General features: G+C 44.9%; 1 protein-coding gene across 2 annotated transcripts in view; it reads right to left on the bottom strand.

Annotated features, from left to right (window-relative positions):
* TMPRSS3 (transmembrane serine protease 3) overlaps nucleotides 1-16189 on the bottom strand; it is a 116026-nt gene that overhangs the window by 75424 nt on the left and 24413 nt on the right. For both annotated transcript variants that reach the window (XM_077479806.1, XM_077479805.1), the window contains one exon: nucleotides 12612-12728. In XM_077479806.1, the coding sequence (XP_077335932.1) occupies nucleotides 12612-12728 (117 nt within the window). The remainder of the gene's footprint in view (nucleotides 1-12611; nucleotides 12729-16189) is intronic.

The following is a 16189-nucleotide window of genomic DNA, read 5'->3' as shown; positions in this document are numbered from 1 at the left end:
GAGCTAGAGAGCAGGAGGTCTTGGAAAGAACGTAGAGGACAGTTTGGTTGGTATTTTGAGACTACATTAGTGATTTAGCTAATGTCACAGTTGTGGATGACTTTGTAAGTTGTTGTTAGTATTTTTAATTTGATTCATTAGGTGAAAGCTAGTATAGGGATTGTGAGAGAGGGGTAGAAGATGCTGTGTGGTTTGTAAGATATATACCCTGACCGGGTTGTAAGATGGATGAGCAGCATTCATGAAGGACTGAAGGAGGAATAGCCTATTTAAATGTAAACCAATGAAGAGGGAGATGCAGTAGTGGAGACAAGAGATGACCAGGGGTTGGATTAGGAGCTTTGAGGTGTCATTGGTTAGGAAGGGACATATCTTGGAGATGTTGCAGAGGTTGAGGCGGCAAGTGTTGGGCAGTGATTGGATGTTTGAAGGACAGTTCAGAGTTCAGGACTACACCTAGAACTTTGGCATGTGGGGACAGGTTTATAGTTGAGCCGTTGATTTTGAGAGGGAAATGGATCTTGGATGGATTGAGTTTGAGGAAGTGGTGTGACATCCCTGCTGATATGTTGGTCAGTAAATAGTGATACGTGAGGAGACTGAAGGAGTGAACTGAGAGGTAGAGAGATAGATTTTGGTGTCATTGGCGTAGAAATGGTACTAAAAGCCATGGGAGGCTATCAACTGACCCAGGAAGGAGGTGTAGATAGAGAATAGGAGAGGTTTAAGAACAGAACCTTGGGGGACTCAGACGGAGAAAGAAAGGGGAGAGAAGGAAGTAGAACTGTAAGTGACACTGAAGGTGTGGTGGGATAGGTAAGATGAGAACCAGCATGACGCATGGCTAACAGTATTGCCTCCAAATGCAACCCATTCAAGTGAATGGGGCTGTGTCACAACCACCTTGCAGCCGCATGCAATGTATGCAGTTGTGTCGAAGTGGGTTGGGATTTTGTGGGTTAAAACAGGCGGTGAGGTGTAGGCATTGTTTCATAGGACAATACCTACAGAAATGCCAGGGACTGGCCAACCTGAAACATCCTCAGTACTCAAGGACCAGGCAGTGGTTGGGCTCTTCTCTCCGCTGCTTGCCCTTAGCTTGGAATATAAAGAAACATGACCTGGGGGCCCCCAGTCATTAGCATATATACAGTGGTTCCATCCTCTTTACTAGGGATGAGCCGAACACCCCCCTGTTCGGTTCGCACCAGAACCTGCGAACAGACCTAAACTTTGTGTGAACTTTAGAACCCTATTAAAGTCTATGGGACTCGAACGTTCACAATCTAAAGTGCTCATGTTAAAGGGTAATATGCAGGTTACTGTCCTAAAAAGTGTTTGGGGACCTGGGTCCTGCCCCAGGGGACATGGATCAATGCAAAAAAAAGTTTTAAAAACTGCCGTTTTTTCAGGAGCAGTGATTTTAATAATGATTAAAGTGAAACAATAAAAGTGTAATATTCCTTTAAATTTCGTAGCTGGGGGGTATCTATAGTATGCCTGTGAAGGGGCGCATGTTTCTGGTGCTTAGAACTGTCCCTGCACAAAGTGTCATTTGTGCAGGAAAAAAAGTCTTTTAAAATCACTTGCGGCTAAATTGTCGGGTCTCCGTAATACAGAGAACACTCAATGAGTGTTCTCTGTATTAGCCGACAATTCATTCATTCATTGATTAAAAAAAAAAAAAAAAAAAAAAGCGTGGGGGGTTCCCCTAAATTCAATTACCAGGCCCTTCAGGTCTGACATGGATATTAAGGGGAACCCCGTGTCAAATAAAAAAAAAAAAATTGACGTGGGGGTCCCCCCAAATATCCATACCAGACCCTTCAGGTCTGATATGGATATTAAGGGGAACCCCGCATCAAATTTAAAAAAAAAATTGACGTGGGGGTCCCCCTAAAAATCCATATCAGACCCTTTATCCGAGCACGCAACCTGGCAGGCCGCAGGAAAAGAGGGGGGGACGAGAGAGCGGCCCCCCCTCCCTCCTGAACCGTACCAGGCCACATACCCTCAACATTGGGAGGATGCTTTGGGGGTCTGTGACCCCTCAAAGCACCTTGTCCCCATGTTGATAAGGACAAGGGCCTCATCCTCACAACCCTGGCCGTTGGTTGTGAGGGTCTGCGGGCGGGGGGCTTATCAGAATCTGGAAGCCCCCTTGAACAAGGGGACCCCCAGATCCCGGCCCCCCCTGTTTGAAATGGTAAGGGGGTACAAAAGTACCCCTACCATTTCACAAAGAAAGTGTCAAAATGGTTAAATAAGACAAACACACTTTTGAAAAATTCCTTTATTAAAAATGAAAAAAATAAAAAAAAGATTCCAGCGGTGCTAATCCACTCTTGCTATCCAGCGACGGATCTCCGGGGTCCAGCGATGGATGATCATATCCAGCGACGGGGGATCTCTCAGTCCAGCGCTGTCCATACATCCTTCTTCTGTCTCCACTCCGGAGACAATGCAGAGAGCCCAGCACTGACGTTTCTTATATTAGGAGGGCGGGCCACCCGTCACCTGACCCCGCCCCTCTGACTCTGGAGAGGGAAGCCAGGGGTTCCCCAGTGACGTGTGGGTGACCCCGCCCCCTCTGATGTAACGCAGGTTTCCGTTACATCAGAGGGGGCGGGGTCACCCACACGTCACTGGGGAACCCCTGGCTCCCTTCACCAGCGTCAGAGGGGGCGGGGTCAGGTGACGGGTGGCCCCGCCCTCCTAATATAAGAAACGTCAGCGCTGGGCTCTCTGCATTGTCTCCGGAGTGGAGACAGAAGAAGGATGTATGGACAGCGCTGGACTGAGAGATCCCCCGTCGCTGGATATGATCATCCATCGCTGGACCCCGGAGATCCGTCGCTGGATAGCAAGAGTGGATTAGCACCGCTGGAATCTTTTTTTTATTTTTTTCATTTTTAATAAAGGAATTTTTCAAAAGTGTGTTTGTCTTATTTAACCATTTTGACACTTTCTTTGTGAAATGGTAGGGGTACTTTTGTACCCCCTTACCATTTCAAACAGGGGGGGGGCCGGGATCTGGGGGTCCCCTTGTTCAAGAGGGCTTCCAGATTCTGATAAGCCCCCCGCCCGCAGACCCTCACAACCAACGGCCAGGGTTGTGAGGATGAGGCCCTTGTCCTTATCAACATGGGGACAAGGTGCTTTGAGGGGTCACAGACCCCCAAAGCATCCTCCCAATGTTGAGGGTATGTGGCCTGGTACGGTTCAGGAGGGAGGGGGGGCCGCTCTCTCGCCCCCCCCCCTCTTTTCCTGCGGCCTGCCAGGTTGCGTGCTCGGATAAAGGGTCTGATATGGATTTTTAGGGGGACCCCCACGTCAATTTTTTTTTTTAATTTGATGCGGGGTTCCCCTTAATATCCATATCAGACCTGAAGGGTCTGGTATGGATATTTGGGGGGACCCCCACGTCAATTTTTTTTTTTTAATTTGACACGGGGTTTCCCTTAATATCCATGTCAGACCTGAAGGGCCTGGTAATTAAATTTAGGGGAACCCCCACGCTTTTTTTTTTTTTTTTTTAATCAATGAATGAATGAATTGTCGGCTAATACAGAGAACACTCACTGAGTGTTCTCTGTATTACGGAGACCCGACAATTTAGCCGCAAGTGATTTTAAAATACTTTTTTTCCTGCACAAATGACACTTTGTGCAGGGACAGTTCTAAGCACCAGAAACATGCGCCCCTTCACAGGCATACTATAGATACCCCCCAGCTACGAAATTTAAAGGAATATTACACTTTTATTGTTTCACTTTAATCATTATTAAAATCACTGCTCCTGAAAAAACGGCCGTTTTTAAAACTTTTTTTTGCATTGATCCATGTCCCCTGGGGCAGTACTAGGACAGTAACCTGCATATTACCCTTTAAAATTAGCACTTTAGATTTCTCCCATAGACTTGTATAGGGTGTTCCGGCTTTTCGAATTTCCTGCGAACAGCCCAAATTGTTCACTGTTCGCTGAACAGGCGAACAGGCAATGTTCGAGTAGAACATGAGTTCGACTCGAACTCGAAGCTCATCCCTACTCTTTACCCCCACCAGCTCCTAGCGGGCACCTGAGATACAGCAAATTAGGGTCTATCATACACTCTAGATTTGTCATGTCATTGACTCCCCCTATCCAAATCCCAAATTTACCGTAAAGGCACACAACAGTTTAGAAAACCATTCCTGATTGCTTAGGACTAAAGCTGGCCGTAGATGAATATAATTTCAACCAAAATTCTTAGGAAGAAAAGTCTGAGCCCTTGTACACACGGTCGGAGATTCCGACAACCAAATCCGAGTAATTCCGACGGATTAATTCCAGAAGTGATGTTGCATACACACGGTCTGACTAAATTGTCGGAAAATCCGATTGTACATAACGTGATGACGTTATTTCGTTACGACGGGACTACGTTCAGGCTAGTAGCCAATAGCTTTGGTCTAGGAATTTGATCTGAGCATGCATGGCACTTTGTCCGTCGGAGTAGGCTACACATGATCGGAGTATGTCCGATTGGTGCATTTTGTCAGAAAATTTTACCACCAAGTTGTAAAAGTTGGTCCGTCGGATATTCCGATGGAAACAGTCCGATGGAGACAATGCACAGTCGGAATATCCGACAAAACGGTCCGATAGGACACATTCCGTCGGAATCTCCGGGCTTAGGAAAATACATAAGAAAATTCTCCAAACGTTTGAATATCGTTTGAAAGATTTCATTTGCTTTTAACATTTTATTTTGGAATGAACGGACTTTAAAAAATGAAAACCACATACACTGTTAGAAATTTGTTAGTTGAAAAAAACAAAATTCCATCCTGCTCCTTTAAATTTTCTCATCACTGCGGTTAAAAACAAATGTCATTTGACCCTACTAATGATTAGAAAAACAAACAAACTTTCTTATGTAGCACCCTCTAGTGTGGAAAATGTACATAGATGTTAGATTAGGTAAATTGTTTGGCTTGGCTGGTAGCCAAACCTGGGATGAATCTGGGTGAGTGACTCTCCCTACTTCCTGGAACATTGGAGAAGCTTCCAGAGGAATAAGTGGAAGGTTGGGAGGAGCTGCCTGGAGTATTAAGGAGGGCCCCAGCCAAACCCCAGCAAGTGGGCTGGCGGGCGGTGGGCACCTCTTAAATACTCTGGGTCATGCCAGCAGGAGACAGTCAGGTGGAAGATGTGGAAGGAGTGCTGAAGAGGCTGTTGGGTGCCCCCTAGTCTGGGGGGGGGGGGGGGTGACGTTGGGTCTGGGAGCTTGGGTGCTGCAGGGATCCTCTACAACACATGGAGCAGGATGTGAGGACAATAGGAGAGAGTCTGCGCGTCCAGGAGTTCTCCTGGAGAAGACAGCCAGGTGGGCTATTAAAAGGGGCAGTTGCGACCAGGTGGGTTGGCAGTGCCTAAAGAGGTGGTGCTGAGATCAGTAGCCACGGGAATGTAAGCTGGACACTGTACAGACGGTCCTCTAGTTACAAACATCCAACTTACAAACGACTCCTACTTACAAACGGAGGGAGACAACAGGAAGTGAGAGGAAATCTACTCCTAGGAAGGGAAATTCTCTCCTGTAAGAGTAAGGATGAGCCGAGCACCCCCTGGTTCGGTTCGCACCAAAACCTGCGAACAAACCTCAACTTTTTGTGAACTTTAGAACGCTATTAAAGTCTATGGGACTCGAACGTTCAAAATCAAAAGTGCTAATTTACTGTCCTAAAAAGTGTTTGGGGACCTGGGTCCTGCCCCAGAGGAAATATATCAATGCAAAAAAAGTTTTAAAAAAACGGCCGTTTTTTCAGGAGCACTAATTTTAATAATGCTTAAAGTGAAACAATAAAAGTGTAACATTCCTTTAAATTTCATACCTGGGGGTGGCTATAGTATGCATGTAAAGGGGTGCATGTTTCCCATGCTTAGAACTGTCCCTACACATTTCTGCAGGAAAAAAAGTTATTTAAAAGCACTTGCGGCTATAATGAATTGTTGGCTCCCCGTAATACAGAGAACAGTCATTGAAAGTCATTGATAAAAAAAAAAAAAAAGCGTGGAGTTCCCCCCAAATTAAATTGCCAGGTCTGGTATGGATATTAAGCGGAACCCCGCGTCAATTTTTTTAAAAAAATGATGTCGGGTTCTCACAAATATCCATACCAGACCTTTCAGGTCTGGTATGGATTTTAAGGGGAACTCCACGCCAAATGTAAAAAAAAAATGGCGTGGAGTTCCCCCCAAAAATCCATACCAGACCCTTTATCCGAGCACGCAACCTGGCAGACCGCAGGAAAAGAGGGTGGAACGAGAGAGTGCCCTCCCCCTCCTGAACCATACCAGGCCACATGCCCTCAACATTGGGAGGATGCTTTGGGGGTCTGTGAAAAGCACCATGTCCCCATGTTGATGGCCAGGGTTATGGGGGTCTGTGGGCGGGGGGCTTATCAGAATCTGGAAGCCCCCTTTAACAAGGGGACCCCAGATCCGGCTCCCCCTGTTTGAAATGGTAAGGGGGTACAAAAGTACCCCACCATTTCACAAAGAAAGTGTAAAAAATTGTTAACCACTTTAATACCGGGCCATAGTCAAATGACACCCACAGATGGGATCTCCCATCCTGGGTGAGCATCATATGATGTCCTCTGTACTTTGCCGCTCCTGCGGGCCCCCGGGGTGCCAGGAATGGCAATCGTGGATGAGGTGTGTCCCTCGGACACAGCCCATCCCCGATCTGTGTGATTGGCATCCCAATCCACCCCTGATACACTTGACCGGCCGTGTCCAATCACAGCCGGTCACATGTACTGTGTACCTTCACGGCGCTCATGCACACGCCTAGGGCGCGTGCAGAGCAGCGATCGGGGATGCGGCTTGTCACCCTGACACAGCCCAACCCTAATCGCAGTAAAGAGCCAATGAAATTGGCTCTTTACCATGTGACTGGCTGTGTCCAATCACAGCTGGTCACAGAATGTAAACAAACCGCGGTAACGAGATGTTACCGGGTTCTCCTCCTCACACACCGATTGTGTGCGAGAAAGAGATTGCGGTAACATCTCGTTACTGCCTAGTGTACACCAACACACACTGATTACCCCCCCCCAATAAAGAGGACCTGTCACCAGCCATCAAAGTCCCTGTCATCACCTATAAAAGTATCTGTCATCACCCATCAAAGTACCTGTCATCACCCATCACAGCCCATCTGAGTACCCGAGTACCTGTCCCAGCCCATCTGAGTACCCGAGTACCTGTCACCAGCCCATCTGAGTACCCAAGTACCTGTCACCAGCCCATCTGAGTATCCGAATACCTGAGTACCTGTCACAGTCCATCTGAGTATCCGAGTAACTGAGTACCTGTCAGTCCATCTGAGTACCCGAGTACCTGTCACAGCCCATCTGAGTACCCGAGTACCTGTCACAGCCCATCTGAGTACCCGAGTACCTGTCACAGCCCATCTGAGTACCCGAGTACCTGAGTACCTGTCAGCCCATCTGAGTACCCGAGAACCTGTCACAGTCCATCTGAGTATCCGAGTACCTGAGTAACTGTCACAGTCCATCTGAGTATCACTATCCGAGTACCTGAGTACCTGTCAGCCCATCTGAGTACCCGAGTACATGTCACAGCCCATCTGAGTACCCGAGTACCTGTCACAGCCCATCTGAATACCCGAGTACCTGAGTACCTGTTAGCCCATCTGAGTACCCGAGTACCTGTCACAGTCCATCTGAGTATCCGAGTACCTGAGTACCTGTCACAGTCCATCTGAGTATCCGAGTACCTGAGTACCTGTCAGTCCATCTGAGTACCTGAGTACCTGTCAGCCCATCTGAGTACCCAAGTACCTGAGTACCTGTCACAGCCCATCTGAGTACCTGTCCCAGCCCATCTGAGCCCCCGAATATCTGAGTACCTGTCACAATCCATCTGAGTACCTGAGTACCTGTCACAGTTCATCTGAGTACCTGTCACAGTTCATCTGAGTACCCGAATACCTGTCACAGTCCATCTGAGTACCCGAGTACCTGTCACCAGCCCGTCGGAGTAACGGAGTACCTGTCACCAGCCCGTCGGAGTAACGGAGTACCTGTCACCAGCCTGTCGGAGTAATAGAGTACCTGTCACCAGCCCATCAGAGTACCCGAGTACCTATTTGCAGCCCATGCCTCATAGAATACACGTTGAGGTGTTTGCTTTCCAAAATGGGGTCATTTTGGGGGTAATTCCATTGTCCTGGTGCTCCAGGACCTTCAAAATTGTGAGAGGTAGGAATGAAATGAGATGTGTAATTTATACTCGTAGAACGCCTGAAGGTACTACTTCAATGTTGGACCTCTGTATATGGACAGGCTGTGTAAAAGTCTCACACATGTGGTATCGCAATACCCGGGAGGAGTAGCAGAATGTGTTTTGGGGTGTCATTTTTGCTATATACATGCTATGTGTTAGAAATATCTTATAAATGGACAACTTTGCGTAAAAAAAAAAAAAGATTTTAATTTTCTTTCCACGTTTTCTGAAAACTTGTGTAAAAAAATTAACTGTTCAAAAGACTCATAATGCTTCATAGAATATACTTTGGGGTGTTTGTTTTCCAAAATGGGGTAATTCCATTGTCCTGGTGCTCCAGGGCCTTCACAAATGTAATAAGTTGTTATACTCCTAGAATGCCTGACGGTGCTCCCTGCATGTTGGGCCTTTGTATGTGGCCAGGCTGTGTAAAAGTCACACACATGTGGTATCGCCATACTCCGGATGAGTAGCAGAATGTATTTTGGGGTGTCATTTTTGCTATGTAAATGCTTTGAGTTAGAAATATCTTATAAACTGACCACTTTTTGTAAAAAAAAATATGTTTTCATTTTCTTTCCACGTTTTCCGAAGACTTGTGGAAAAAAATTAACTGTTCAAAAGACTCATTATGCCTCATAGAATATATGTTGGGGTGTTTTCTTTCCAAAATGGGGTCATTTTGTGGGTAATTCTACTGTCCTGGTGCTCCAGGGCCTTCACAAATGTAATAGGTCGTTAGGAAATTAGAGGTGTCATTTATGCTCTTAGGACCCCTGACGGTGCTCCCTGCATGTTGGACCTCTCTGTCTGGCCAGCCTGTGTAAAAGTCCCACACATGTGGTATCGCCATACTCGGGAAGAGTTGCAGAATGTATTTGGGGTGTAATTGGAAGTATGCATATGCTGTGTATGAGAAATAACTTGTTATTATGACAATTTTGTAAAAACAAAGCAAAAAAAGAAAAAACATTCTTCTTTTTCCCAAGAATTGTGGGAAAAAATTACAACTTCAAAAAATGCACCATGCCTCTTACTAAATACCTTGGACTATCTACTTTTCAAAAAGGGGTCATTTCGGGGATATTTGTACTTTCCTGACATTTCAGAGCCTCAAAAAATGAGATAGGCCATCAGTGCATCAGATGTGATCAATTTTAAATGATTTGCACCATAGCTTGTAGACTCTATAACTTTCAAAGAGACTAAATAATATCCACTAATTTGGGTTATTTTTACCAAAGAGATGTAGCAGTATAAATTTTGGCCCAAATTTATGAACAAAAATGACTTATTTGCAAAATTTTATCATAGAAACTAACAAAAAGTGTTTTTTTTTTTCAAAATTTTTACTATTTTTTCACTTATGTCGCAAAAAATAAAAAACCCAGTGGTGATTAAATGCCACCAAAAGAAAGCTCTATTTGTATGAAAAAAATGATACAAATTTTGTTTGGGTACAGTATTGCATGACTGAGTAATTGGCATTCAAAGTGTGAGAGCGCTGAAAGCTAAAAATTGGTCTAGGAAGGAAGGGTGTATAAATGCCCTGTATTGAAGTGGTTAAAAAGCACACATACACCATTGGGAAAAGTCCTTTATTAAAAATAAAAAAAAGATTCCAGTGGTGGTAATCCACTCTTGCTATCCAGCGATGGCTGATCTCTTCTCCGGGGTCCAACGATGGGTGATCTCTTCTCCGGGGTCCAACGATGCCTGATCTCTTCTCCGGGGTCCAACGATGGGTGATCTCTTCTCCGGGGTCCAACGATGTCTGATCTCTTCTCTGGGGTCCAGCGATGGGTGATCTCTACCGATGGTCCAGCGCATCTATCCTGTCTCCACCGGAGACACTGCGGGAATCCCGGCAGCCTGACAGGTTTTAGCTGAGGAGGACGGGGCCACCCGTCACCTGACCCCGCCCCCCTCTGACGCAAGGGGAAACCAGGCTTCCCCATACATCACAGGTACAGGTGCAGGTTTCCGTTACATCAGAGGGGGGTGGGGTCACACGCACGTCACTGGGGAAGCCCGGGTTTCCCCTTGTGTCTCGACCCCCCTCTTTTCCCTGCGGCCTGCCAGGTTGCATGCTCAGATAAAGGGTCTGGTATGGATTTTTGGGAGGAGCTCCACGCCATTTAAAAAAAAATAAAAAAATTGGCATGGAGTTCCCCTTAAAATCCATCCAGACCTGAAGGGTCTGGTAATTGAATTTGGGGGGAACCCCTCGCTTTTTTTTTTTTATCAATGACTTTCAATGACTGTTCTCTGTATTACAGGGAGCCAACAATTCATTATAGCCGCGAGTGCTTTTAAATGACTTTTTTTCCTGCAGAAATTACACTTTGTGCAGGGACAGTTCTAAGCACGGGAAACATGCACCCCTTTACAGGCATACTATACACACCCCCCAGGTACGAAATTTAAAGGAATATTACACTTTTATTGTTTCACTTTAAGCATTATTAAAATCACTGCTCCCCTGGGGCAGGACCCAGGTCCCCAAACACTTTTTAGTATAATAACTTGCATATAAGCCTTTAAAATTAGCACTTTAGATTTCTCCCATAGACTTTTACAGGATGTTCTGCGGCTTTTCGAATTTGCCGCGAATATCCCAAATTGCCCGAACAGGCAATGTTGGAGTCGAACATGAGTTCGACTCGAACGCGAAGCTCATCCCTATGTAAGAGTTATAATGGAAAATATATGTCTCCACTGGAGCTTTATCACCCGTCCATGTTTGCCTAACAACACAAAATTTTCAAAATCCAATTGTCATAGGGACAGAAAGTGAGGTAAAATCTTTTGAACAGGGGTACAGACAGCAAAACAAATGTTGCAGGGGTGATAACCCTTCCTTATACTATCCAAAAATCTTAAAAATAGATGTTTTGGCTGAAGCTACACTTAACAAATTTACCTGTTTTGACCTACAAACAAATTCAACTTTATTTTCTAAATAGGTTCCTTTAAGTTAGTGCATTGTTGATTCACTTACCTTTTCCTTCGATTTCCCTTCTAAGTGTTTTTTTTTTGTCTGAATTTCTCACTTCCTGTTTCTCCTCAGTAAACTTCACACCATCATCTGAGCTGTGTTTAGTCAGCCAGAACAGCTTACTGAACAGCTTACTGAGGAGGAACAGGAAGTGAGAAATTCAGACAAAGAAAACAAAGAAAAAAACATTTAGAAGGGAAATCGAAGGAAAAGGTAAGTGAACTAACAATGCACTAGCTTAAAGGAACCTATTTAGAAAATAAAAAACGAACCTTTACAACCCCTTTAAGAACAAACCTACAGTCCCTATCTTGTTTGTAACCTGGGGGACGCCTGTACTTTGCTACACAACCCAAGAGGTCCAGGGTCCCTGCCTGTAAAGGGCTTTTGCCTCAAAATCTGACTGTTGCCACTTTCAAATTAACCATCAGCTGGAATTCTGCAAGCAAGTTTAGTGCTGGAGGAAGAGGGGAGTGTATATAGCTGTACATAGGAAAGTTGTCCCTGAAGCATTGTTCTGAAGTCAAGTGGGCATCCCATAATCTCCCTAATCCCTACCCAAGGGTTTTATCCCCTCAATAAAACAAAAGTGCTGGACTGTTTTCTGACTCCAGAAGCCTGTGAGAATTTGGTGTGCCTGGCTGTGTAGGGTGGGCTATCTCTATTCACCAGCGGCTCCTACGTAGGGTGCACTACACTTAGAACATTATTTTCCAAAGAATTCGCATTCAAAATTCTACCCAGCGATGGTCTTTATAATTGTGTAGTTTTTAGTTAACGCCAAAATATTATAAAAATTCCAATCTCCTTTAAGCATAACTGATTTTTCTGCAGTAGTTTTAGACAATCCAGAGCTCTGGAGGAGCCAAGTGCCCCTTTTCCTCTTGAGAAGACTAAACCGTTGTTTATGACACTTTTATAAAGCCCAATAAGCTGACTGCACTTGCTCCGATCTGAACTCTGCAGCTTGCAAAGGGACACCAAAGAAGATTAATGCTCGGCTAAATTGTACAGGGACCAGACGTGGCAACCGCTTGACGCTGACTATTTACCGAGTACAGAAAGTGCAGCAAAGTTATCCGCCATAATGAATGCCTACTGTCCAATTAAGCCATTAATACACAGATAAACAAGCTATCAAGCCATCGGCCATTCATTGCGCCTGTGAGACGACGAAGGTGAGAAAGGTCAGCCTGCTCTGCTTAATGAAAAAGAGGACGCTAACTGTCTCCATTCTTCCTTTCAAGAGGATTGTAAAACATTTAATCCTTGACAATTTAATGGAGACACCACTAAATAATGGATAACACTCACCAATCAGGCCTGTAGCAATCGCCAGAGCAATAACGAGGACAGCGAAGAGGATGATAATGAGATATTTCACAGGGATAAGAGGATGGCACTTGGACGATTCGTCATTTTCCTTGTTTTCTGTAAAGAGATAAATGCAAAAATTAGGAAGATGCAGGGGATGGAGTCGCGCTGCTTTGCCCGGGGACCGGGCCATTCATACCTATGCATTTCGAAAAGGCATCTGCTTTACTGGCATTTTCAATGAGTTTGTTTTGATGCCTCTTAATGCTTTTAAGAGGCTTTTAGGTGTAATGCGGTTCAGTGCGCTTTTGTTGCTTTTGAGTATATGTCAATTCACAACCAGGACGTTTTTCAAAGCTCTCTCATTCAATTGCGTGAGACTAAGGGGTTTTGTCAGCTATCGACTCATTCAATGTACCCACTTGATAGAATACCAGACAACATACCATGGGTTCAGTTGGTTACAGCAGTCATTTTTCTCGTAAATAACTTCCATTACATTTTTAGTTACAGCACAACATAAAAATAGAAGTGCAAAAAGTACAAACATACACTATATTGTCAAAAGTATTGGAACGCCTGCCCTCACACGCACATGAACTTTAATGGCATCCCAGTCTTATGCCGCGTACACATGGTCGGATTTTCCGTCGGGAAATGTTAGATGTGAACTTGTTGTCGGAAAGTCCAACTGTGTGTAGGCTCCATCGAACATTTGCTGTCGGAATTTCCACCAACAAATGTTTGATAAAAAGTTCTCAGATTTTCCAACTGCAAAACTTGTTGTCGAAAAAGTGAGAGCATGTATACACAAGTCCTTCGCACAAAATTTCACGCAGGCTCTGAATGAAGCAGAAGGAGCTGCACGGGCTATTGAACTTCCTTTTTGTAGTCCCATCGCACGTGTTGTACATCACCGCGTTCTCACGGTCGAAATTTTTGGCCAACATTTGTGTGATCGTGTGTATGCAAGACAAGTTTGAGCCAACATCTTTCGAACAAAAATCCACGTTTTTGTTGTTGAAAAATCCAATCGTGTATATGTGGCATAAGTCTTTAGGGTTCAAAATGAGTTGGCTCACCCTTTGCAGCTATAACAACTTCAACCCTTCTGGGAAGGCTGTCCGCAAGGTTTAGGAGTGTGTCCAAGGAAATGTTTGACTATTCTTCCAGAAGCGCATTTGTGAGGTCAGACACTGATGTTGGACAAGAAGGCGAAGGTTAATCCCCCCCCTGCCACTCTAATTCATCCCAAAGGTGTTCTGTCCAGTTGAGGTCAGGCCAGTCAAGTTCCTCCACCCAAAACTTGATTATCCATGTCTTTATAGACCTTGCTTTGTGCACTGATCCAAATCAATTGGTGGAGGGGGGATTATGGTGTGGGGTTGTTTTTCAGGGGTTGGGCTTGTCCCTTTAATTCCAGTGAATATCAGCACACCAAGACATTTTGGACAATTTCATGCTCCCAACTTCATAGGGACAATTTGGGGATGGCCCCTTCCTGTTCCAACATGACTGCGCACCAGTGCACAAAGCAAGGTCCATAAAGATATGGATGAGCGAGTTTGGGGTGGAGGAACTTGACTGGCCTGACCTCAACCCAATAGAAGACCTTTGGGATAAAGTAGAGAGGAGTCTGACCTCACAAATGGGCTTCTGGAAGAATGGTCAAACATTCCCATAGACACACTCCTAAACCTTGTGGACAGCCTTCCCAGAAGAGTTGTTGTAGCCCTCTGATTCCCCCTGTCTTGAATTGTATTGTATTTTAATGTCTACCCTAATGTTGTAAAGCGCTGCGTAAACTGTCAGCGCTATATAAATTCTGTATAATAATAATAATAATTATAGCTGCAAAGGGTGGGCCAACTCAATATTGAATCCTACAGACTAAGACTGGGAAGCCATTAAAGTTCATGTGCGTGTAAAGGCAGGTGCCCCAATACTTTTGGTAATATAGTGTATATACACCTCAATAACAAATGCACTATTTAATTCCCAAAAAGTGTTATGGTCATTAAACCTTTCATCCAGCATCTATATTATTGCATTTTGTTAGTTTGTAAAGCCAGTAGAAATAAAAAGTGCCAATAAAATAACTTCTTGTGGATTTATTGAATTATTACGTCTGAACTCTTCACGGTCCGTGTGAACTTTTTGACAGACGCTCATAAATTTTGCTGCTCTCTGCTCCCAAAAAAACATACTGGAAGGATTTTGTGGATAATTGTGGTCCAGTCCAGCAGTAAACACAAATCCCAGTGTATCTATGGCTCGAAAATTGGACTCCGTAAAAGACAAAAGCGGTGATAATTGGTTAATTAGAGGCGTCCTTAGCACTTGTCAGATAATTGGCCCTCATGGGCTGCTCAAGGAGGACACTGGGATGATAGATCATTGAAGCTTTTAATAGAGACAAGCAAAGCGTGTCCATTGATTGAACGCCTTAACCGGAATGTTGGATTTCATTTAAATGTAAAGCATCCTTGTTTATGTGGTTTAAGCAGTGTTTTATAAGGCCTAATTCACATTTTGTATTTAGCCTTGATGCATGAGACTCCGGCCTTTTGGTGTGGTTGCCCCATTTCCGGAAGCCTGTTACACTATGTTCACACCTATGCGCTTTTTTATTTTGCATTACGCAGAAGTACACTATAGTCCATTTAACATGGTTTCCTATGGTGCACGTTCACATCAATGCGTTTTTTACCCGATGCGTTTTTGGAAAAGGGTCAGGGACTTTTTTCTCGCAGCAGATTGTGTTTTGCGTTAAATAGACTTTAATGGTTTTAAACAAGGAAGACGCCGCTCCAGGCGAGCAGTCACTACAGTCCAAATGCATTGGGTGCAAGCCACGGGCCGCCGCCGATGGTCAATAAGAAGAAAACAATGGCTGCACACCACAAGAAGGCTCTAAGGATTTTATCCCCAAAAATAGCAATAAACAGCCAAAAAAGAAAGAGTGTCAGAACCCAGGAGGTTTGTGCGTGCATTTCACACTGACCTCAGGGCTTCTTCAAACCAGTTGGAACGTTCCTGTGGTGTGCAGCCGTTCTTTCTTTCCCAGACTTCAATGGAGCCGCACCAAAAATGCAAATGTTGCGTTTTTGATAGGGTTGCCACCTCATCCCTTTAAACCCGAACACATATGAATTACACAGGTTCTGAGGCTAATTTAATGCAGGTAAGGCACCAAGTGAGTTTAACCATTTAAGGACCGCCGTATTGCCATTGTACGTCATCGCAATGGCACAGGCAGGCACAAGCACGTACATGTACGTGCCTGCCTTCCAGCGGGTGGGGGGTCCGATCGGACCCCCTCCCGCTGGATACGGCGGTCCGGTTCGCTTCAGGAGCGATCCGTGATGAGGGGATGGCCGTTGGTTTCTGGCCACCCCCTCTGGATCGCTCCTGGCCAATGAGAAGCTTCCTCCCACTGTGTATTGTATACACAGGAAGGAGGAAGTGATGTCATTCTCCTCGGGCGGTCTTTTTGACCGGACTACGAGGAGAAGACAAAAAGTAAGTGCACCAAAACACTACACTGATACATAGGTACACATAGGTACACAACCCCC

Source organism: Lithobates pipiens, unplaced genomic scaffold (assembly GCF_037356315.1).
Source record: "Lithobates pipiens isolate NorthernLeopardFrog02 unplaced genomic scaffold, aLitPip1_a1.2 Scaffold_16, whole genome shotgun sequence".
Taxonomy (NCBI): Eukaryota; Metazoa; Chordata; class Amphibia; order Anura; family Ranidae; genus Lithobates; species Lithobates pipiens.
This window is presented reverse-complemented; position numbering and strand designations above follow the sequence as displayed.